Source organism: Canis aureus, chromosome 4, assembly GCF_053574225.1.
Source record: "Canis aureus isolate CA01 chromosome 4, VMU_Caureus_v.1.0, whole genome shotgun sequence".
In the NCBI taxonomy this organism is placed as follows: domain Eukaryota; kingdom Metazoa; phylum Chordata; class Mammalia; order Carnivora; family Canidae; genus Canis; species Canis aureus.
This window is the reverse complement of record NC_135614.1, coordinates 41,078,812-41,103,389: the sequence shown is the minus strand read 5'-3', so window position 1 is coordinate 41,103,389 and position 24,578 is coordinate 41,078,812. Positions and strand designations below refer to the sequence as shown.

The 24,578-nt window shown below is 45.2% G+C and overlaps 1 protein-coding gene across 3 annotated transcripts in view; it reads left to right on the top strand.

Moving 5' to 3' along the window:
- The window catches only part of BNIP1 (BCL2 interacting protein 1), a 55,254-nt gene that overhangs the window by 21,670 nt on the left and 9,006 nt on the right, over positions 1–24,578 (top strand). The window contains exon 6 of one of the 3 annotated variants that reach the window (XM_077895513.1): positions 20,037–20,270. The exons of the other annotated variants lie outside the window; for them this stretch is intronic. Within the exon in view, the coding sequence (XP_077751639.1) occupies positions 20,037–20,125 (89 nt within the window). The 3' untranslated portion in view covers positions 20,126–20,270. Of the gene's footprint in view, positions 1–20,036; positions 20,271–24,578 lie in introns of those variants that run through there. 3 annotated transcript variants of the gene reach the window in all.

The window sequence follows — 24,578 nt, the reverse complement described above, 5'->3', positions numbered from 1 at the left end:
CCGTGGGGAGCCTGCTTCTCCCTCTGCCTGTGTCTCTGTCTCTGTCTCTCTCTCTGTGTCTCTCATGAATAAATAAATAAAATATTTTTTAAAAATCTGAAGCACTCATCATTAAAGAAGAGATTGAAGGTGGACATCACCCTACAGGCTGACATGAAAGGTACATGCATGGAAGGAAATTCTCATTCAGATTTTTGACAATATTTCATTCAAATTTCCTATTAAGTAAGTTTCCTCTTTTTTGTAATTTATTTTAAAATCGGAATTATGTAATATGAAAGTGTGAATTTTTTCCCTAAGCCCATAGAGAAAGGTCTAAAACCCCCTTGTCTGCTGCAGCTTGCCATAGCAACATGGTAAAACTACTTTCTACCCTTTGGTTTTCTGATGTATCTTTAAAAAGTCTGACAACAAGGAATCCAGAAGCTTAGATCATCCTTACTGTCATCATCTTTCTAATCCAGACCCAACACCCACTTGTATCTTCTCCTCTGTACTCACCTCAGGACCCTACTGAAAGCCTGCAGCTAGTCCACTAGTAGAGTGAAAGACAAAACCAGTTTAATATCACTGTGTGCGGAATAGAGGTGTGATGCCTATCGTTTCTCTACTTTTCAAATTGGTTAGGAGAATAGCATGATTATCTCTTGAATAAAACTGACACGTAGATATTCTCTCATATGCAAATTCTATATGGAAGAAGACCCATCTCCAAAACATATGTGAGAACAAGATGATGTCTCTTTAGAAAAGTGAGTCCACAGTGTTTGTTAAAACACAAAATCTGAAGTCTTTGCAGATTGTAACTCCTTGGGAGATGTTTGCCAGTTAACAGAAAAGCATAAAACCACATGTTCAGTTGAGCATTTATCCCAGAGAAATGAAAGTTTACATCCTCACAGAAACCTGTAGACAAGTGTTCAGAGTGGCTTTAATAGCCCCAAACCAGAAACAACTCAAATGTCGTCCAGTGGGTGAACAACTAATCAAATTCTAGTACATCCTTACAATAGAATACTCCTCACAATAAGAAGGTTCAAACTGTCCGTATGTACAGCAACCTGGAAGGGTGTCATGGGAATGATGCTTCATGAAGAAAGCTGATCTCAAAGGTCTATGTGCCTATGAGTCCATTTATATAACATTCTCAAAATGACAAAACTAAGCAGATGGAGAACAGATTAGAGACTGCCACAGGATGGTGTGGGGGGCTGTGGCTGTGAAGGGGTAGTATAAGGGACTTCCTATGTGGGCATGGAATGGGTCTGTCTTGATTGCAGTGGTGGTTATACCAGTCTATTCATGGGATAAAATAACAAAGAAACACACACACACAAATGAACATGTGAAAACTGGTGCAGAGTTAAGGCCGGTGGTCTAGTTAACCATAGTATATCCACAGCAGTCTCCTTTGATTTTAGACTACTGCTCCAAAAGATGTTGCTTACCATTGGGGGAGGCTGGGTGAAGAGTCGATGGGATCCTGTGTACTATTTTTGCAACTTTCTGAGAGTCTAATGATTTCCAAATACAAAGTTTTTAAAAACCCTAAACATTAGGGATACTGCAGATGAATATAAATCAGAAAAGAAGGCTTCTTGCTAGACTCTGGGGTTCATTTTACTTGAGCTTGACTCACTAAGTACTGTTCAGGAGCTCAAGTCCAAGTGCAGAGTGTCATGTGTCCTATGTGCTTGTGAATTTGACTTGTCTCTTACCCCCTAGAAAAGATGAGGCTGCAGCTCATCAAGTGAAATGAGATGTGGCTTTAATTCCTAGACTCTTGGTCCCCTCCAGCCCCACAGTCCTCCATTTGGTTGGGGACCAAAGGTCACTGATGGGGGAAGTGCTTCCCTCTTGTCTCACTTTTCACCCCCCTGGCAGTGGCCATGGCTCTTTTTAACAGAGTGGCCCTTCCAGGGTGTGGCCTCCTGTGGCCCCTGTCTTCCCCTCCTCACTGGGTGTGGTGCTCACTCAGGAGGCCATCCAGTGCCCCCATCACTGGCTTCAAAGGCGGCCCTTTCAAGGAAGCAGACAGCTCAGCTGTCCATGCCCTGTGAATGGTTATGAATTGGGGCGAGAATTCTAGAGAATCACAAGCAGTTCTGGTTCCCATGCGTAGGGCCACTCAAACCACCTGGCTTTGAAGCCCCAGCTGGGGTGTCTGTGCAGCTTCCAGCAGAGCAGAGTTCAGGGAAGGAAAACAGATGGCTGAGTCATTAGTGGAGGACAGGGGACAATATCCTCAGGCCAGGAATCCAGAGTTCCGGATGGGTTTCAGCATCCTCTGGGAAGCTCTGAGCCTCTGGAGAAATAATCCAGTGATGTCGCCAGCCTCAACGGCACCTTTGGGGAGTTTGAAAAGTGTGCCCCTCTGAGGGGGTCACAGGTCCTCGGCCAGTTTAGGGAAAGCACAGATGGCCAGAGGAGAAGGCTGGAAGGCAGCCTGGGACAGGCTGTGAAGAACTTTAACTTTCATGCCAAGGGGTCTGAACCTCATTCCATGCTTGAGCAGAGAGCCAGGTTTTGTAAGTCAAGTGAGGTATACCCCAAAATCTAGACCTGAAGGAAATCTTGTTTTCTACCCAGTGGACGTAATTGACGGTGGTGGTTTTGAAACACAGCCATGGGTCCATTGACACTTCTCTTTTGGAGGCATTGTCTCCATCTACGTCCATAGGCTCCATGTCCTTCCTCTTGAAACTCTGAAGGCTTGGGACTGTTTTGATGAATGGAGTATGGTGGAGGTGATTCTATATGACTTCTAAGGTTAGGTGATGAAAGGCTGTACAGCTTCTACCTGGTTCTCCTGAACCCTTGCCCTTGGAAAACTGAGCTGCCATGTAAGTTCAACTATCCTGAGGCCACCATGCTATGAGGATCCCAATCCACATGGAGAAGCCAGTGTAGATGCTGGCTCTCAGTTTACTTTGGGGCCAGTCTTTGGGTCATCCCAGCCCAGGCAGCAGACAAGTGAATGAAGAAGGCTCCAGGTGATTCCACCCCCCTGGATGTTGCAGTCTCCCCTTAGGGCTCTAGATATAATAGAGACAAGTCACTCACACCATGCGTCATCTGGATTGTTGGCCCACAGAAGAGTTAAATGATTGTTGTTTATTTTATGACACTAAATTTGGTTTGTCACACAGCAATAGATAACTGGAACATTACCAATAATCTGAGTAAGCCCCAGATCTTAACCTTAGATGCTTTCACTTGGTCAAGGCATGAAGTAAGATTGTGGGAATGGGACCTAGTGAGTGAGTGGTGGGGCCAGCAAAAACACTGTACCTGGCAAGGAACACCCACCTGATGGCCCTGGGGTGAGGCCTTTGTGACATCTGGATTAAACCAGTAACACCTTGGTAAATGTGAACAAAGAATTGAGGCACACCCCAAACCAACTATTTGTGGTGATCTCAGAGGCCCAACTATTGGATAGGACTATAGTTTGTGATGCATAAGCCTCCTCTATTGTGTTGTGCCCATCTAGAGAAACAAGAATGTGATTGTTTCAGCCATGAGGATAGTAAAGAGCTGCCCCCGAGGCCTCACACTACCCGCCAGCTCTGTCCATCTTGGAGGAGTGGGTCCTCACCTCCCTTGCCTCTGGTTCCAGTCTCACCCACAAATGCCTCTTCATGATGGTAGTACCCTTGTCCTGTCACCTCTGACCCAGACTCTTCACCACCCTGCCTTACTACCACCACCTCTGGGCCTCCAGGCCTCCACATGTGTCCCCAGGACCTAGCACAGTATCTACACATAGTAGTTGCTCATTAAGTATTTGGCACATGAGTAGATGCCTTAAAACAACATAAAATTACTGTTGTACAATTCTAGAGACTAGAAGTTTGAAATCAAAGTATTGACAGGGCTGTTGCTCCCTCTGAGAGCTTGACAGGAGAATCCTTCCTTGCTTCCTCTAGCTTCTGGTAGTTGCCAGCAATCTCTGACATCCCTTGGCTTGTAGATGCATCGCTTCAATCTTGGCCTACACCACCACATGGCTGTCTGCTCCCTCTGTGTCTTCAGTCTTTCCTCTGTGCACATCTATCTCTGTGTCCAATTTGCCCTTTCAATAAAGAGAGCAGAGTCATACTGGATTTGGGCCTACTCAAATGACCCCATCTTTTTTTTTTTTTTTTTTGTAAAGATTTTATTTATTCATGAGAGCACAGAGAGAGGCAGAGACATAGGCAGAGGGAGAAGCAGGCTCCTTGTAGGGAGCCCGATGTGGGACTCGATTCTGGAACTCTGGGATCACACCCTGGGTGGAAGGCAGATGCTCAACCGCTGAGCCACCCAGGGGTTCCTTGAATGACCCCATCTTAATTAATTACATGAGCAATGGCCCTGTTTTCAAATAAGGTCACACTCTGAGGTATAAGGTGTCAGGACTTCATGTATCTTTGTGGAGGGCAAAATTTAACTTATAACAGCTTGGATAACATAAGTCCAGCCCTGAGATAAGGATCTGCTCCCAGGATGCTGATCAAAAGCCTTCTGAGGGGCACCTGAGTGGCTCAGTCATTTGAGGGTCTGCCTTTGGCTCAGGTCTTGATCCCAGTGTCCTGGTATCTAGCCCCATGTTGTGCTCCCTGCTCAGTGAGGATCTGCTTCTCCCTCTCCCTCTGCCTCTCCCCCTGCTTGTGCTCTCTCTCACTCACTCCCTCTCAAATAAATAAATATATAAATCTTAAAAAAAAAAAAAAAAAGCTTTCTGAGCCAGCAGGATGAGGATGAGAACCCAGTCTGAGGGGTTCACCCTGTGACCAATGGAGCATCCACACAGGGTGCTGAGATACCCTAGTGTATCAGCTATACCATGAGCTTTTCATGCCTTATAAAGGTACCCCCTTTTTTTGCCTTTTAGTACATCTCTTCATAGGGCAGCACTCATTATCACATATAATTATTTTATTCACTATAAGCTTGAAGAGGGGCAGGATCCTTATGTATCTTATTAACTCTTATATCCCTAGTTCCCAGCACAATGTCTCATTAAATATTGAGTACATACATGAATGAATAAATGAATAGTGACTTGTTGGAGGGGAGAAGGGTTTCAGAAGACTCCCTTTGAACCACTGTGGAGAGACAGAGACTGAACTGAGGGAACCAAGGAGGTGGGTGCAGCCATCGGCTGCAACATAGAAAGCATTTGAAAATTGATTTGTGGAGGTTTCAACCTGAAAGCAAAATTGCTGCCTGTCCTTCCAGGAGATGAAGCACCCATATCCAGTGGTCATGGCCTCTGGGAGCCAGGATGGTGCTAGGTAGTGGTCAGCACATGCCTAGTGCCATGGACAGACCAGTAGGTGGGAAATATAGATCAGCATAAAAGCAGGCAGTGGTCTGCCCCTGGCTCCCTCCTTCTCAATGGTGTGATGATCAAATATGACCCAGTGAGGCTTGTTAACCCACCCCTTCCCAGACCTATCTTGCCCATTATACCCTTCCTTTCTGGTCTGCAGCCAAGGTGACCAGGGACAGGGATAGCAGGGCAGATGAATGTACTTATTAGCAAACCCTCTTGCAAGAAACAGGCATACAAATCCAAACCACAATGAGATACCACTTTACACTGGTGACAATGGCTAAAATTAACAAGACAGGAAACAACAAATGTTGGCGAGGATGTGGAGAAAGGGGAACTTTCTTACACTGTTGGTGAGAACGCAAGCTGGTGCAGCCACTCTGGAAAACAGTATGGAGGTTCCTCAAGCAGTTAAAAATAGAGCTACTGTATGACCCAGCTATTGCACTACTGGGTATTTACTTCAAAGATACAGATGAGTGAAACAACGGGACACCTGCACCCCAATGTTCACAGCAGCAATGTACACAGTAGCCAAGCTGTGGAAGGAGCTGAGATGTCCTTCAATAGATGAATGGATAATGAAGATGTGGTCTATATATACAATGGAATATTACTCAGCCATCAGAAAGGATGAATACCCACCATTTACATTGACGTGGATGAAACTGGAGGGTATTATGCTGAGTAAAATAAGTCAATCGGAGAAAGAAAATTATCATATGGTTTCACTCATATCATATAAGGAATAATGAAAGGGACCATAATGGAAGGAGGGGAAACTGAATGAAAAAAAAAAAATCAGAGGGGATGCCTGGGTGGCTCAGCGGTTGAGCACCTGCCTTCAGCTCAGGTCGTGATCCCAGGGTCCTGGGATCAAGTCCCACGTCGGGCTCCCTGCATGGAGCCTGCTTCTCCCTCTGCCTGTGTCTCTGCCTCTCTCTCTCTCTCTCTCTCTCTCTGCCTCTCATGAATAAATAAATAAAATCTTAAAAAAAAAAAAGAAAAAAAAATCAGAGAGGGAGACAAACCATGAGAGATTCCTAACTCTGGGAAACAAACTGAGGGCTGCTGGAGGGAAGGTGAGAGAGGAGGGGGTAACTGGGTGACAGGCATTAAAGAGGGCATGTGATGTGATGAGCACTTGGTGTTATATGTAACTGATGAATTATTGAAAACCACATCTGAAACTAATGATGTGTTATATGTTGGCTAATTGAATTTAAACAAAAAAAAAAAAAAAGAAAAGAAAAGAAAGTCATACTAGCCAGCTGCTAGCCCATGAATAGACAGGAAACATTATAGTAGCTTTCTGTTCAGACTACAGTATCTTTCTGTTCATACAAACCCCACTCAGCAATTTCCAAACCCTTTAACTAGTCCCGTCCAATGAGTGCTTCCATGTCCCAGTGTCCACACACAGCAGCTCTGTGAGGCAGGACATCATTACCCCAACGACGGACAAGAACCTGAAGTGCAATAGAGTGAAGTGCCCTGACCAAGGTCACACAACTGGTAAGCGACACCCAGGCTGTCTGTTTCCAAAGCCTGTCCTCTACCCACACTGCAACCCAACCTCCAGTTCGATCCACTTGGGATCATCTATGAGAAATCTCAGCTTTGGGGCCTCAGACTGAAACTACCTCAGGCCCTCTTGCTTGAGGCAGCAACCCATGGAAAGTGGGGAAGGGAACTGACATTTGTTGAGAACCTGTAATCATTCCATTTTATACTCCTAACAATGTGGTGTGGGGGGCTTTAATAGCCCCATTGAACAAACAGGGAAATAAAATCTCAGGTGGTTTCATGATGCTAGAGCTAGGTCAGTGGGTGCTAAAACCACTGCTTTTGCTACTACCCCATGATCCTTTCCAGAAGAAGACCTCCTCACACATCCCTGTGTACTCCCCCGGACAACAGATCCTTGTCCATTCCACAAGCCCTGCTTGCCTGAGGCTGTAGGATACGGCCGGTCCTCCCTCAGGACTCGATTCTGTGGAGAGAAGAGGATAGGGACTGTAGTGCCGGGTTGGGCTGAGTGTCATTTAGGGATGGGAACAGCCCTTATGCTGGCCAAGGCCCAGCTGGAGCGAGACCCCAGGTGACCATAGCCCTCAGGAGCCTTTTTTTTTTTTTTTTTAAAGATTTTATTCATTTATCCGTGAAAGACACACACACACACACACAGAGAGAGAGAGAGAGAGAGAGGCAGAGACATAGGCAGAGGGAGAAGCAGGCTCCTTACAGGGAGCCCAATGTGGGACTTGATCTCAGACCCTGGGATCCCAGCCTGAGTCTAAGGCAGATGCTCAACCGCTGAGCCACCCAGGCATCCCTCTCAGGAGCCTTTCTTACACATTCAGAATAAGGATAGTTTGCAGATAACTGATGAAGGCTGACAAGGCCCTGGGATGAGATAGCCTAAGAGATAACCCTTGAGCTCCAATGGCCTACCTTGTTCGCCAGATGTTCACCCAAGCCTGGGCAGAGGGGAGGGGAAGGGAGGAAGGGAAGAAGGAGGAGAGGGCAGGTACAGAGGCTGAATGCTTGGATTCTGAAGTCAGACCACCTGGGCTCACATTCTGGCTCTCATTGTGATGCTGCCATCACAACATTTGCCATGTCCTCTCACACTGGCTACTTGCAATTCTTTCTGTATCAGTTGACTATGGCCACAATAATGCTGCATAACAACAACAACAAAACCACTGAGCCTTAGCAGCACTCAACAGTAAGTGTTAAATTAACTCTATGGCTCTTACGAGCCTGCTGCATCTGGCGAAGGGTAGACTGATATAGGCCAACTAGCCCCACTGTATGTTTCTCTCTCCTCTTTCAACAACCAGAAGGCCAGCCTGGGCTTGGTGTTCTCAGTGTGAAGGCAGAAGCACAGGAGGACAAGACCAACCATGCAAGTGCCCGTCCAGCCTCTGCCACTATTTCATTTGCTAACATCCTATTGGCGACGCAAGTCATATGACCAAGTGCAGCCTGAGGGGCCAGGGGTATCTGCTCTGCTCATGGGAGTAGGCGGATGAGAGCAAACATATGGAAATAATAAGCATATCCACCACATATCCCCTCCATACCATGAGTTCCAGTGGGATGCTTATTGCTTGCTGGATTTCTAGTCCCTGTCATAGGGGCTGGACACAGAATAAGTTCTCAACAGATGCTAATAACGAGAGCTAATATTTAAGAGACCTTAAAGGTAAGATAAGAAGACTTACTGTGTCAGGCACTGTACTAATAGCTTTGCTTCTATGTTCTGATTTAAATGTCCTATTGTGATGTAGTTCCTCATAGTCCCATTATACAGACGAGAGCACTGAAGTCCAAGGAAGCTAAGTGGCCCCAGGTCACATGGCTGTGTGAGAGTCAGAACACAGCCTAGGCAGCCTGGCATAGAGTCTGAGCTCCTATAAACCATTAAATGAGCCCAGGGGAGAGAATGCTGAGCTTAGCTGGGGCAAGTGGCAGTGGCATGATGGAGGAGGCATACTTTGCCCTAGATTTGAAGAATGAGGAAGACTTACCAGGGAGTCAGTCTGGGGAGGGCATTCCAGACACAGGGAAAGGATTATGCAAAGGTGCAGGACAGTGATAGTTTGTGGGAGAGCATATTTCTGATGCCTACAGGTGGGAGATGAGGCTGGAGAGATGAGCAGGGGTAATTAAATGGAAGAAATTGCTCATTCTCTCCTTTTTGTACTGTAACAGTTTTTCGGTGGGCATGAACATAGATACCAACTTACTTGCCTCCATGTGTTAGGCTTCTCTGCAGCTAGGTAGGAATGGCAAACTAACTGCTTTCAGATAGTGGGACAAGAGTTAAAGTTCTAAGTGAAACTTCTAGATTGTGTTCTTAAAGGAAGACAAGGGCCTCTCTCTACTATTCCCTCCTCCTCCTGACTAGAATGCAGATGGGATGGTGGAACCATCTCAGAATGGGAGGTGGTTGCTGCATATTGAGAACAAAGTGCAGACCGAGATAGAAAGAGCCCAGATTCCCAATACCATCAAATCATAAGTTGGAACAAACTTTGCACAAAAGAGAAATAAACTTCCCCTTTGTTAAGCCATTCTAGTATGGGGGTGCTTAGTTACAGCCACGTTTTAACCTAACTATCGTACCATGCAATTTCATGGTACCCTGCAGAGGAGTTTGTTCTATCCCCAGATCAGGGGTTACAAACTCAAAGGCTTATAGGCACCAGGCAAGCCATGCTCATGAGTAAGGCAGACTGGGTGCTTCTTTTCACCAAGAAATATCTTCTCTCCTGTTTGAGACACAGGATCCTCTTCACTCTTCACCTAGCTTTAATTTTTCCGAGTTTGCAAGACAAGGACATAAGAAATCCTTCTCCGGCCTTTCCAGCTAGGGCCCAGCAGAATGGCTCCCGCAAAGAAGGGTGGCGAGAAGAAGGGCCGTTCTGCCATCAGCGAGGTAGTACCAGAGAATACACCATCAACATTCACAAACGTATCCATGGAGTGGGTTTCAAGAAGCGTGCCCCTCGGGCACTCAAAGAGATCCGGAAATTTGCCATGAAGGAGATGGGAACTCCAGATGTGCGCATCGACACCAGGCTCAACAAAGCTGTCTGGGCCAAAGGAATAAGGAATGTTCCATACCGTATCCATGTGCGGTTGTCCAGAAAAACGTAACGAGGATGAAGATTCACCAAACAAGCTCTACACACTGGTTACCTACGTACCTGTCACCACTTTCAAAAATCTACAGACTGTTAATGTGGACGAGGACAATCGCTGATTGTCAAATAAAGGTATAAAACTGAAAAAAAAAAAAAAAGAAAGAAATCCTTCTCCGTTCTCAACTCTGCTCTAAGAGGAACAGCTGGTACCCCTCATTGTCGGGAGACAATAGGGAGTGGTGAGGACTGTGGTGAATTGGAGGACAGATGCCTCAGTCAGGGAGAAGCTGCTGCTCAGCCTCTCCTAGGGGCCACCACGTGGGAACATGAACCCCTGTGACCAGATAACTCCATTTTTCAAGTGTAATAATCTGGATTTTTAAACTTAGCACCATCTGTGTAGTGGAGGAGCACAGAGCCTCCTGAGAAAGCAGCCAAACTCAGAGGCTTCATTCTCGTGGTAAGAGCTCAGGTCCAATGGACATTCCTGCAGCTTCTCCAAACAGTAGCATGAGGCCAGTGCACAGTAGACCACCTGGGACCAAAATGGTGTGGGATAAAGAGAAGATAGTCTGAACCAGCACCATCCTGAGCTTCGCCATTATGATAAGGAAGAACTACAGGGCATTTATTTTCCGGGCTCTTGGCATAATCTTGACAGGTGTTACGTAAATATTCATGAAAATCACATACATGGCATTCATTTAAAAAGAGAGAACCCTGTGTGGGCTAAACATTCAGTTTACAAACCTCAACTCAAGTGACTGGAAAGCATGATAGAATTTTGAATGAGGCCCTTGTGGGGAGAGATTTATGTGGAGAACCGATAGGAGAGTGAGAGAGAGGGTCAGTGTCCCAGGCTGGTCGGAGGCAATGAGCCTGATAAGATGCCGACTGTGGGCTGAGGGAGGACAGGCCAGAGCCCAAGGCCGCTGGCAGGGAGGGGAGTGGACTGGCCTCTTCCCTGGCTTGCATCTGGCCGTGCTTTGGGAGGAGCTGGCTCCATGGTGCAGGCTCAGGAAGGTTTCGGGGGGATGCTGGCCCCACAGAATTACCTCTCAGGAGCCTCATCCCTGATGCGCTGCAGCCCACCTAGAGCATCAGCAACGCAGTTTGGAAGCTACACAGGAGCTCGGAGGCGAAAGGCAGCATTTCCCACGGTGTAGTTCCCACGGTGCGAGCCTTGGGTCCCTAGGAGCGTGAAAGACTATTTTACATGGTGTACAGAAAATGTTTTGTGTTTAGTATTTTGTACTTATTTCCACGTACCTTTAGGAAACGTGACTGCCATATCAAAGCTGCAGTTTCACAGGTATTATTGTTCAGGATAAGACAACTAAAAGTAATGAGTTACTGAAAGTGAACTCAGGGAAAATGTGAATAACCACCTGAACAACAGGGTGAGTGGACTTGGGAAAGATGGTAAAAACGAGGCTTGAAGGGTACAACGGTCTTTTGCCTTTGGTTGTTTTGCGTAGACCGGATACAGGCTCAGTGTGTGTGTGCAGATTGGGTCACTTACTGCTCACAAGCCTGCCTGCTCAGTCTTTTTTATCCTCATCTGAGATAAGAAAGACCAAATGTCAAGTACTGGCCCGGACACTGACTCTGAGATCAGTGTCTGGCTGTTGGGGACAGTGTGACAAGGGGGCCATTTCTCTGCAAAAGCTCTAAAAGGCTGGGCTAGAGAGGGGGCTCCTCTGGCTCAGAGGCTGACCTTGGTCCTCCAGGGAAGAACATTCACCAAATGCTGTGTTGAGCACATACTAGGGTTGTTCTGAGGACCCTTATGGGGACAGCCAGACTTTGTTTTGCTTTTCAACATAAAGTGTGGGGTTTTCCCAGTATTTCAAGGAAATATATGATCATTCCAAAAATTCAGAAAGAAGGAAGAAAACAGACACACATAATCCCACCAGCGATGATCACTGTTAATGATAGCTAGACATTTGGTCCAGGTTCATAATCTCAGAATCTAGGGGAAAGCATCTTTTCTCTATAAGAGAAATGTCTCCCCATATGCCCTATTTTTCTGGTTCTCCATCACAGTGGCTCCCAAACATCAACAAAATTTGACAGGCCCAAAGACTTTTCTTTTTCTTCATCTAATAGAATGTTCTGGTTTCTACTCGATTTCTGGTGTTCCCACACTGTCATGCCCTGTTGTCTCTCCTCTCTTCTGGCTGTCCTAACCCCATCTGTCCATGCTGCAGTCCACAAAGCTTGACTTGACAGCTTTGGCATTGAAAACACCCGATTTTCTGGTGCCCTTTGAGGACGGCGATGCTACTAGCACAGCCCAGAACAAAATACAGAGCATTCCTGGTAAAGAGATTAGGAACATAAAAAGGAGCAAGTGTCTGGGCACGGGAGCTAATTGCTCGGGAGGCCTTGCCTGCCGCAGGCCCTGCGGCTCACCTCACACTTGACTCTGGACCGCAGGTCCCAGAGGCTGCGGATGAAAGAGCAGAGAGGATGAATTCCAGCATCTTGATTTCAGCCCACAGCTTGGACAGCTGCGTGAAGCAGGCCCCTGGCTCTGCAAAGGGAAGGCAGCCCAGCCATCTGGTTGGTGGGAGTCAAGGGCACAATTAGCTTCTTCTAAATGCTGTGCTTAAACCAGGTTCTCTGGCTTTGAAGATGATTCCTGCAGGACCAAAAAATTCACTTCCTGGAAGGGAAACACTGTCAGATTTAAAAGCCATCATTCTTCAGTGAGGCCGGGTGGCTCTCTACTTCTCTGTAAACACCGTTAAGGAGGGGCTTGGTTTCTGATCTGACAGCTCCTTGACTTTTACATTTAATGGGAACAGGGTGGCACAGGGAACAGATGGGCAGTGGGCTGTCTATGGCCCCCAGACAATTTGGTCTCGTCATGTGTGCATTTTGTTTCAATCAATGCAGCTGTGCTCTCTGTGGCCTTACTACTGTTCTTACAATCAGGGCACGCCGTTCTCAGCCCTGGCACCTCACCTCCAGAGAACACCCATCCATTTGCCGTTCACTTATTCAGCAGCTACTGTGCGCCAGGCCGTGTGCACCAAACAGAGCAGTGGAGTCCAGAGGATAAAATAATGGGCTCTGGACCAAGCCAGCCTGGGTCCTGGGTTGAGTCCTGGCCCTGCCCCTTACTCTCTATGTCCTGTGCGCTAAGACTTTGGGCCTCATCTGTAGCAGGAAGATAATGATGGTGTCTATCTATGGAGTTGTTATAAGGATTAAGCGTGACATTGCAAATGCAGCCTGATGCTTGGTAATGGCTCAATGAGTCCAGATAGTGATTGCATAGTCCCCATTCTCCATGGCGCTTAGTGTAGAAGGGGCAACAATGACAAACCAATGTACTTGCATATGTGCAGAACAGGCGGTAAGAAGGGGCACTAAAATAGTGGACGTGGAAACACCCATCTTAGACGAAGGCTCAGTGAAGCTGCAATGGGGAACATGTGAGGCAGCCGGAGACGTGGCCAGGCCTTGGTGCCAGGCAAAGAGTTGAGGATCACCTGTAGGGTCTTGCACAGGGAAGTGACAGCATCCAACTTCTGGATCCCTGACACCATGTGGAGATGAGCCATAGGGAAGTGTGTGCGTTTTCTATTATGATAGATTCAGTGGCTTAAAACAATACAAATTTACTATCTTAGAGTTCTGGGAGTTGGAAGTTCTAAAATCAAGGCGTCATCAGGGCTGAATACCTTCTGGACGCTCCAGGGAGAAACTATTCCTTGCTCTTCCTAGTTTCTAGAGGCTGCCTGCCTTCATCTGCTGCCGGGTGCATTCACTGCAACCTCTGCCACCATTGTCACATTTCTTTCTCTGACTCTAAACCTCCTCCTGTCTCTTATAAGGACCCTGGTGGTGACACTGGGCCCATCCAGATATTATCCAGGAGAATCTGTTCATTTTAAGACCTTTAACCTAATCAGACCTGTAAAGGGTTTGTTTTTGTTTCTGCATCTGTTTTAATTTTTTTTGTTTTTGTGTTTTGTGCCATATGAAGTAACATTTTCATGGGTTCTGGAGTTTAGGACATAAACATTATGGCCATCATTGTGGGAGACTGTTATTTTGTCTAACACAGGGAGAAAGCATGGAAAAGAGAAGACTGGCTGGGAGGCCACTGTGATCGTCCAGGTGAGAGAGAACAGTAGCCTAGACCAGGTTGGGAGTAGTGGAAGCAGAGAGAAGCAAGTGGAATTAGATTTACTGGTTGCCCTGGCAGAGGAAAAATGAGTAGTGTTCTGGCTCTGAAAGCTTTCATCCGGAATTGGCATGTTAATATCACTTCTGCTCACAAGTGCCATGGCCATGCTTAACTTTAAGGTGGTGAGAAAATGCAGTTATGTTACGTGCCCCAAGGAAGACAAATAGAGTGTGTGTGAACCACCCTTAGGACTGCTACATCTGTCGTAGAGACACTGGAGCTAAGGACCATCTAAGGCAGCATTCATCCAGCTGGCTTCTCTTGCCCCTTGAAATAAAATCCCAACTTCCTACAGTGTCTTCATATTAGTTAACTATATCCAAAATAATGCTGTGAAACAATCCTGTTCCACCAATCCAGTGACTTAAAATCATCAGGTGTTTTCTTCTTTCATTCATCTTTGGTTTGGCTGGAGCTTGGCTGAGGTTGGGTGGGCTTGGCCCAGGCTCTAGGCTAGGTCCAGGTCCACTCCAGGAGTCTCTCATCCTCCTTGAGCCCGGGGGCTGGCAGAAGCCCAAGACGGCAGGCCCCACCAAGGAAGCGGATGGCAAACCTTGGCCTCTGTCCTATCTGCTAACATCTCCTTCGCCAAAACAAGTCCCCTGGGCAAGCCCAAAGTAAGAGTCAGGGAAGTTCATGTACAGATGTAATACCATCCGGGGAGTGAAGACTTATGAAAATAAATGGAGACCAAGATGTGAAAACAAATTCTGAAAGAAAAAAAAAAAAGACTAGTTTGGGACTTTGTCTTAAAGAAATGAAAAATTAGGAAAATAGATTCATCTAATAGTCAACAAAAATTGTTAGATTGGAGTTGTTTTAATTCTTACAAGAAACCAAAATGGAATCAAATGTTGATTTTGGGAAAGATGCGATTTTTCTGGCCAAGTTGGCCACATCCTTCATTTTGCGTTTGATTTCAGAGCCTGGGCCCCTGGGGGTGGTTTCCCAGGGCCTGTCTTTCCTCTCTGGTGTGTTGTATTGTTCCTGTTTGAAGCTTCCTGTCTCAGCATTTTCCCTCTCATGTTTCTCTTCGCGGATGGTTGTTCACTCGCCTTCCCTTTCAGACCCCAGTTGTCCAGGACTGAGCTGGGATCCATGAGGCTCTCTGATGCCACTGTCCTCAACTTCTTGACCTCCTGCATCTTTTGCAAGACTTGTCATCTTATTTCACTCTTGATTTGCACGACCTCCTCAGAATGCTTGTCAGCCAACTCAAAAGATTAGCAAGATTATCAGTGGCCTTTCTGGGGACCAGGGGATGGGTCTAGGCAGGTAGGGCACTTGCATCAGGGTGAATTTGATACCTGATCTGTTTCCCTGTGCCTCGATGTAGACCTACAGGGCAGACTGTCTGTGGTTGCTGTGTCTGGGGCTTAGGGCATGGATGAGAGGGCGCGGGCTGAGGCTGGGAATGGAGAGAGGTGAGCCCTGCTGGCTTTATGTGCCTGCTTTTCCCCGAGGGAAACAGGAGCCCTGAAGAGTATAAACAGGGTGAGACCAGGTCGGATTGGACTATAGAAACCTCCTCCTCTGAGACAACCAATTGGCTTGGAGGGTGCAGGGAGGGATGTGGAGCCCCAGCCAGACTGAGGCAGGAGCTGCCCTCCCCCATGGTGGCTGGTGGCCCAGGTGACCTCATGCAGCCTCAGGTCCCTCTTTTGTATGGCTGGATCTGAAGGACAGATAGATGCCCACCGTGCACTGAGAAGGGGCTCTTGTAGAATCAGGGACTGTCAGAGTAAGAGATACAGAGAAGTTGGAGTGGGGGTGGATTATTTTGGATAGGATGGCCAGAGAAGCCTCTCTGAGGAGCACTTCTTAAATAGGAGACCAGAAGGTTGAGAAGGGACCAGTCAGGCAATGGATATGTGGAAGGAGTTCCCGGCAGAGAGAATAGAATGGGCAAAGGTCCTGAGGCAAGAAGGGGCTCTGCTGGCTCAAGAGACAGACTGCAGATCTGTACACCTCATGCAAGAAAGGGATGGGCTAGGGTAAAGCTGGAGAAACAGACAGGGGCTAGAGTAGCAGGCACAAGAATTTGGCCCTAAGTTTAAAGAGAAGTCATTGAAGGCTTTGAATTAGGGGAGTGATGTGATTTGTGTCTTTGCAGGATTCCACTCACTAGAGGGAGGCAGAAGGGAACAGGGAGACTGGAGCCTGTGGCTAAAATCCCAGTGGCACCGGACAGTTACTTAGCCCATGGTAGTGTCAGTAGAAATGGAAAAAAGTGAGCAAGGGCGCCTGGTTGGCTCAGTTAAAAGTCTGCCTTCACCTCAGGTCATGATCCCTGGGTCCTGGGATCATGCTCCATGCTCAGCGGGGAGCCTGCTTTTCCCTCTGCCTCTGTTCTCCTCCTGCTTGTCTTCTATCTCTCTTTCTCTCAAATAAGGAAATAAAATCTTTTTTAAAAAAAGAAAAAAGTGGGGATGCCTGGGTGGCTCAGTGATTGAGCATCTGCCTTTGGCTTAGGTTGTGATCCTGGGGTCCTGGGATCAAGTCCCACATGGGGCTCCCCACAGGGAGCCTGCTTCTCCCTCTGCCTATGTCTCTGCTTCTCTCTGTGTGTCTCTCATGAATAAATAAATAAATAAAATCTTTAAAAATTAAAAAAAAGTGAACAGATGTGAGATACAGTTTAGAGGGTCACCCAACTGGACCTTCTTTTTTTGTTTTGTTTTTGTTTTTTTCCAACTGGACCTTCTGATGTGTGCCCCCAAATCTGTTCACGTCTCAGCTCCGCTCCTCCTCTCACCTCTGAAGCAACAGAGTGTGCCGGAAACAGCATGGGTTTCAGAGTGAGATAGGCCTAGGTTATACTTACTCCAGAATAGAGCCAGTCCTTCTACCTTTTTGAGACTTGGTTCTCTTACCTGTAAAATGGCAACAACATCCTCAACACAGAATTACCAGATGATCCAGCAATTACACTCCTAGGTATATACCCAAAAGTATTGAAAGCAGAGGTTCAAACAAACACCTGTATAGTCATGTTCATGGCTGTATTATTCACAATAGCCGAAAGGTGGAAACAACCCAAGTGTCCATTGACAGATGAGTGGGAAAACAAAATGTCATGTAGACACTCAGTGGGATCCTATTCAGTCACAGAAAGGCATAACATTCTGACACCTGCTACAACATGGATGAACTTTGCAAACCTTATGCTAAGTGAAATAAACCAGACACAAAAAGACAAATGCTGTCTGATTTCACTTATTTAAGGTGTGTAGAGGGGGCAAATTCATAGAGAAAAGTAGAATAGAGGCTACCAGGGGCCAGGGTAAGTGTGAATAGAGAGTCATTGCTCAGTGGGTACAGAGTTCCTGTTTTTGATGATGAAAGGCTCTTAAAATGCATTGTGGTGATGGTTGTATGACATTGCAGGTATGCTTAGCACCATTGAATCATACACCTAAAAATGGTATACATATTCTTATGTATATTTTATCACACACACACACACACACACACACACACACACACACACACACACACACAAACTAAACAAACCATGGAGTGCCTAGCTAGCTCAGTCAAAAGAGCATGCAACTCTCGATCTCGAGATCTTGAGGGTCTTGAGTTTGAGCCTCACGTTGGGTGTGGAGATTACTAAAACTAATTAATTAATTAATTAATTAATTAAGAAAAAGAAACAGCAACACCTACCTGGAGGGAGTTTGTGAAAAGTCAGAGAGGCCCCCAGCCCATCACCTGCTACAGCCCAGTGAGGGTGGGAAGAATCAGGAGAGGCCTCCCCGTCCAGCACATGGAGACCGTGGGCGCCCAGTGCAGGTGAGGATGCCCTGTTGGGAGCTTTCATCAGAGCAGAGAGGAAACAATGGAGGCAGAACTCATGATAAAGATCACATTAGTTATCAAAACAGATGACGGGGTAATCAAAATGGGAATGGTGGCAAGAGCACACCAGTAGGGTAGAGAGTGAGAGAGGATTATCTTTGGTATCTGTCTTCTGGAAGAAACTTAATGGGGCTCAGGTCTGGATCTAAAAGGCAGAGTAGGGTTAGGCTTTGACCAGCTTGCCTGTAGCAGAGGGAAGGTGCTCCCCAGCATCAGGTCAAGGGATGCCTCTACGGGCTGCAAAGGTGAGTTGAAAACACTGAGATGCCATTTGCTGCCTGGGAGGTGGATGAGATGAAACTGGATACACATGCAGTAACACCTGGTGGAGGCCAGGAGTCTCCCCCATTCCTGGGGAAGCATCATTGAACTGGTGCCACACTCTCCAGGGCAACTTGGCATCACACAGGCCCAAGTCTTAAAACTGTGTCTAGCGGTTCTCCCTCAATATATCTATAAAGATGTTCATCACAGGGTTAGTTATGAGAGAAACAAAAGGACCCTACATATCTTTAAATTAGGAGGCTAGTTAAATTATGCTGTATCTGAACACCAAAATTATTTACTGCAGCCAATAAAAGCAGTATCTTTCTGTTGTGCAAGAATATTGAATATTATGGAAAGATGGTGATATGAACACATATTACACACCAGATACGGTTCTATGTGCCTTACTTTTTAAAAGATTTTATTTATTTATTTATTCATTCATGAAAGACACAGAGACACAGGCAGAGGGAGAAGCAGGATCCTTGGGGGGAGCCTGATGCAGGACTCGATCCCAGGACCCCAGGATCACGACCTGAGCCCAAGGCAGATGCTCAACCACTGAGCCACCCAGGTGCCCCTCTATATGCTTTATGTAAACAACCAATTTGATGCTCCCCACAGCTGAAGACATAGGCACTATTATTATCCTGTTGCACTCTTGAGGAAAATAAGGCACAGAGAAGTTAAGTAAGCTGCCCAAGGTGATATGGCTGTAAGTGGCAGAAACTGGGATTTGAAATCAGGAATGCTGGATCCAGACTCGCAAAAACATTCCTGGTGTACTGTTAGGGGAAGGGACATGCCTGTTTTGCTTTGTTTTTTTCTTAAAAAACAAAACAAAACAAAACAAAAAACCCTAAAGTTAAGACAGAAACATGCGTAGGACAATCATTGGAAGGGAAAAATGATGTGGTTTTTTTTTTTTTTAAGATTTTATTTATTTATTCATAGAGACACAGAGAGAGGCAGAGACATAGGCAGAGGGAGAAGCAGGCTCCATGCAGGGAGTCCGATGTGGGACTCAATCCTGGGTCTCCAGGATCACACCCCAGGCTGCAGGCGGCGCCAAACCGCTGAGCCACTGGGGCTGCCCGGGGAAAAATGATGTTGCCTGGTTCTCTCTGGGTGGCATCATGGGTCATTTTTATCTCTCTAGCATCTTCTAAATTTACTGCGATAAAAATGTTTTAATTTTATAGTGAACATTTTTAAAAACAGCGATTTTGCTTTTTAGAGCAGTTTTAGTTTCACAGCAAAATTGAGTAGAAGGTACAGAAAGTTCCCAAATATCCCCTGTCCCTACACACATGTATAGCCTCTCCTACTATCAAGATATGGCACCAGAGTGGGACATTTGTTACAACTGATGAACTGACACTGACATATCACGATCACTCAAAGACCATAGTTTATATTAGGGTTCAATCTTGATGTACATTATATGGGATTGGACAAATGTATGATGACATGTCTCCAGCATTATAGTATCATACAGAAGAGTTTCACTGCCCTAAAAATCCTCTGTGCTCCACCAAATCATCCCTCCCTTTCCTAAACCCCTGGCAACCACTGATCTTTAATGTCTCCCTAGTTTTACCTTTTCCAGAATGTCATAGAGTTGGAATCATATAGTGTGTAGCCTTTTCTGATTGACTTCTTTTGCTTAGTAATATGCATTTAAGGTCCTCCATGTCTTTTTATGGCTTGTTGGCTTATTTCTTTTTAGGGATGAATCATATTCCATTGTCTGGGGAGATTACAGTTTATTTATCCATTCACCTACTGAAGGACATCTTGGTTGCTTTCAAGTTTTAGCAATTAGGAATAAAGCTGCTGGGATGCCTGGGTGGCTCAGCGGTTGGGCACCCGCTCGAGGCTCAGGTCGTGATCCCGGATCCTGATTGAGTCCCGCATCGGGTTCCCTGTGAGGAGCCTGCTTCTCCCTCTGTCTGTGTCTCTGCCTGTCTCTCTGTCTGTGTCTCTCATGAATAAATAAACAAAATCTAAAAAAAAAAAAAAAGAATAAAGCTGCTATAAATATCTGTGTGCCTGTTTTTATGTGGACATAAATGTTCCAGTTCTTTGGGTAAATACCAAAGCCACGGATAGTATAATGAGTATGCTTGGTTTTGTAAGAAACTGCCACACTATTCCAAAGTCGCTGCACCATTTTGCATTCCTGCCAGCAATGAATGAGTTCTTTTTGCTCCACATCCTCACCAACATTCGGTATTGTCAGTGTTTTGGATGTTGGCACTTTCATTTTATTAAGAAAGAATAACGTCCTTGCCAGGCACTCCTTGGCCACCCCAGTGGCCCTTTGAGGATTCCATGCTCCACTTGGTGATAGGCGCTGGTTGACGGGGCTGACTGGCTCGTGCTACCCCCTTCTCTGTGAACAGCTGTAGTACCCAGGGTGGTCCCTGAATTGCCCCTGGTCCAGTTATTGATCCAGGGAGAGAAATCAGACCTACCTAGGCCTGTCAGCTGCTCTCCCAGGTACTCACCAGAGCTCAGATGGAGCTTTTGCAGGCTGCGGTCACTGGGGCTAAGTGGCTTTTTAATAATGCCCTCTATAGAGCAGGGCTGTGCTATGGACTATTCCTCCAGGCAGGCTTTCAGTTTGCACTGGTTCTGCATCTCCTAGACCTTGCTGTTTGGATCCTCCTTCATAGATTTGATGAGCTGCTCTAAGATCTGTTCAGTGAAGTCCTCCCTTGGGTTTATTTAGCCAGAGCTGGTTTCTGTCATCTGCTACCATAGAACCTTAAGCCAATACCATTTCATTTCTTGTAACTGCAGCTAAATGATAAAAGATATTACAGAAATTAAAAACCCTTCAAATGCAGCTGTAATTATGAAACATGCCTTCTGTGGTTGTAACTTGAAAAACCATATTAAAACACACGATCAAGAAACATTTTGTGTTAATATAGCAGTTGCCAGAATAAAAAAGAAAAGATCTTGGGGCACCTGGATGGCTCAGTTGGTTAAGCATCTGACTCGTGATCTCAGGGTTGTGAGCTGGAGTCCAGTTTCCAGCTCTGTGTTTGGCGGGAGTCTGCCTGAGATTCTCTCCCTTTCCTTCTGCCCCTTGCCCCGCTCACGTGCACTCTCTCTCTCTCTTTTCAAATAAATCTTTTAAAGAAAAGAAAAGATCTTGAGGCATGGTGGCAAATGTCATCATTAAAAATCTCTGATAGATATAATCATACAAAATGGCATATTAATAAAGTTATTCACTGTAGCATCATTTGCAAGACCAAAAAGCTGGAAACAATCTAAGTATCCATCAATAAGTAACTAAATAAATGGTACATCCATGCAATGAGACAATATGTAGTTATAATACTAAGAATAAGGTCTTTATTGATTGGGGCAATCTCCAAAAATTATTCAGTAAAAAACGCAAGGTGCAGAACAGCGAGTCCAAAATCTGCCATGTATGTAAAGAGGGAAAAACAAAAAACAAAAAAAGAATCCCATGTATTTGCTTGTTTTTACATCAGGTCTCTCTGCAAAGATGTAGTTTGTTACCATCTATCCTTTCATGATTTGTGAAATTTTTCTAAATATTTAAAAAATGAGTCGCTATAACAGACATAATGAGGCATAAATAACTTATGTGCAGTTTTACTTGTCATAGTAAAGCACTACCCATGTAACTGCCACCCAGGTCAAGAAATATAACATTGTTGGAAAACTCTCCAATTGTCCAAAACTCCACCCTTTTTCTGGGGCTTCACACTCCTTAAATCCATTTCACTGCTCCTGATGGAAAAGTTACAGTTGTCTGGTATGTGATTCTATCCCCTCCTTTGTCATAACCCCACACCTTACATTCAGTGTTTGCTTGTATTTGCCCACATATTTACATCTTTCTTTGGTTTTCCTTGTCTTGTATCTCAAACTCCATATGAGCTTATTGCAATAATTAAATGAATTAAAAAGTATTTTTAAAAATTATCACTCTTAATTTCTAATATGATAAATATCAATAAATATAACCAACCCAAACTAAAGTTCTTTGGGGTCTTCAATAATTTTTAAGAAGTGTAAAGTGTTGGGACGCCTGGGTGGCTCAGAGGTTGGGCACATCTGCCTTCGGCTCAGGGCGTGATCCTGGGATCTGGGATCGAGTCCCACATCAGGCTCCCTGCATGGAGCCTGCTTCTCCCTCTGCCTATGTCCTGCCTTCCTCTTTCATATTTACTTATGAATAAATAAATAAAATCTTAAAAAAAAGAAGTGTAAAGTGTTCCTGGGACCAAAATGAGAACTGCTGGTATAGTGAATTTTTACTATTTCTCAAGTCATTCCTTGATTTTCTCTCTCTGTGATGAATTGGGCATACCCTGCCAGGCCTTCATCTACCTGTTTTCTTGGGTGGAAATGGAGGGCAGCTATGCTCACCACTATACCACCAACGCTCTTGGGTGGAAATGGAACAACACTGCAATACTTTCCTCAGCTTTCAGAAAGCTGGCAACTTTTCTTTTTTTTTTTAACTTTTGGGACTTTTTTTATTTAATTGAGAGAGAGAGAGCAAGAGCAAGGGGAACGGCAAAGGAAGAGGGAGAAGCAGACTCCCCACTGAGCAGGGAGCCTGACATGGGGCTTGATCCCATGACCCTGAGATCATGACCTGAGCTGAAGGCAGCAGACGCTTCTGATGGAGCTACCAGGTGCCCCATTTTAACTATTTTTAAATGTATAGTTTAGTGTCTTCAAGTATGTTCACATTGCTGTGCAACCATCACTATTATCCATCTCCAGAACTTTTCATATTCCCAAACTAAAACTCTGTTCCATTAAACACGAACTCCCCATTCCTCCCCCCCTGCCCCGCCCTTGGCCACCACCACTCTATTTTCTATCTCTATAAATCTGATGACTCTAGGTCCTCATATGCATGGAACCATACAATATCTGTCCTTTTGTGTCCAGCTTATTTCACTTAGCATAATGTTTTCAAGGTTCGTTCACATTGTAGCATGCACCAATACTCCCTTCCTTTTTAATGCTTAATAATATTTCATTGTATGTATAGATCATTTTGTTCATTCCTTTATCAATAGACACTGAGGTTGCTTCTCTTAGCTACTGTGAATAATGCTGCTATGAACACTGGTGTACAACTGTTTGAGTCTTTGCTTTTACTTCTTTTGGGTGTATATCCTGATGTAGAATTATACATCAAATGGATATTCCTGTTTCAGGTTTTGAAGAATTGTCCTACTGTTTTCCATACGTGCTGTGCCATTTTACATTGCCATATTTCTCCACACCCTTACCAACACTTGTTATTTTCTGTTCTTTTCATAGTAGGCATTTTAATGGGTGTGAAATTGTGTCTCATTGTGATTTTGATTTGCATTTCCCTAATGACTGATGAAATTGAGCATCTTTTCTTACGGTTTTTGGCCATTTGTATGCCTTCTTTGGAGGAATGTCTATTCAAGTCCTTTGAGCATTCTAAAATTGAAATCCTACATCTTTTGTGTTATTTATTGTTTCTTTTTATGATTGAATAGCCTTAAAAAGTTGCCCAGTGCTGACGGACTGCTTCTGAAAGCTGCTTGGGACAAAGACCTTGACAGGATGGCTGTGATTCTCCTGGTACACTACACATTTACAAGAGTTTCTCTAGAGTATGTACCTAGATGTGGAAATGCTGTTTAAATCAGGCCTACTTTTTTTTTTTAAGATTTTATTTTTAATTAGTTTCTACACCCAGTGTGGGGCTTGAACACAGAGCCCTGAGATCAAGAATCACATGTTCTACCAACAAAGGCAACCAGATGCCTCAAATGAGGCCTACTTTTTCAAGTGGTTTGTTCATTAGTCATTATTTTTATTTTCTGAGGACTTATGATTTCTTATGAAAGTGATTGGGATAATGAATACTTAATGAAGAGGGCCCTGGTACAGTGTCGTGGGATTTTTTTGATTGTTTGAACTAGTCTTCTGAAACACAGATACCTCTCACTTCCTCTTCCCAAGGCTGAGCATCTATCTCCTGACTCCAGGAGAATTAAGGCTGAAGTCCTTGGAAGTAGGACTCGCACCCCCAAATCTTCCTCAGGTTTCAGCACAGACCATGAGCAGTGCTGCTGGAATACTGGGATCAGCCTGATTTCCCGGGCCTCATCTTGGAAATGGGGCTGAATCCGAATCCCTATAAGGAGAGGGATCTGGGCAGCTCAGCATGATGGTCAAGTTGAGGAAACTGAGAATGAATGTAAAAGTACTTAGTGGTCAATATGTA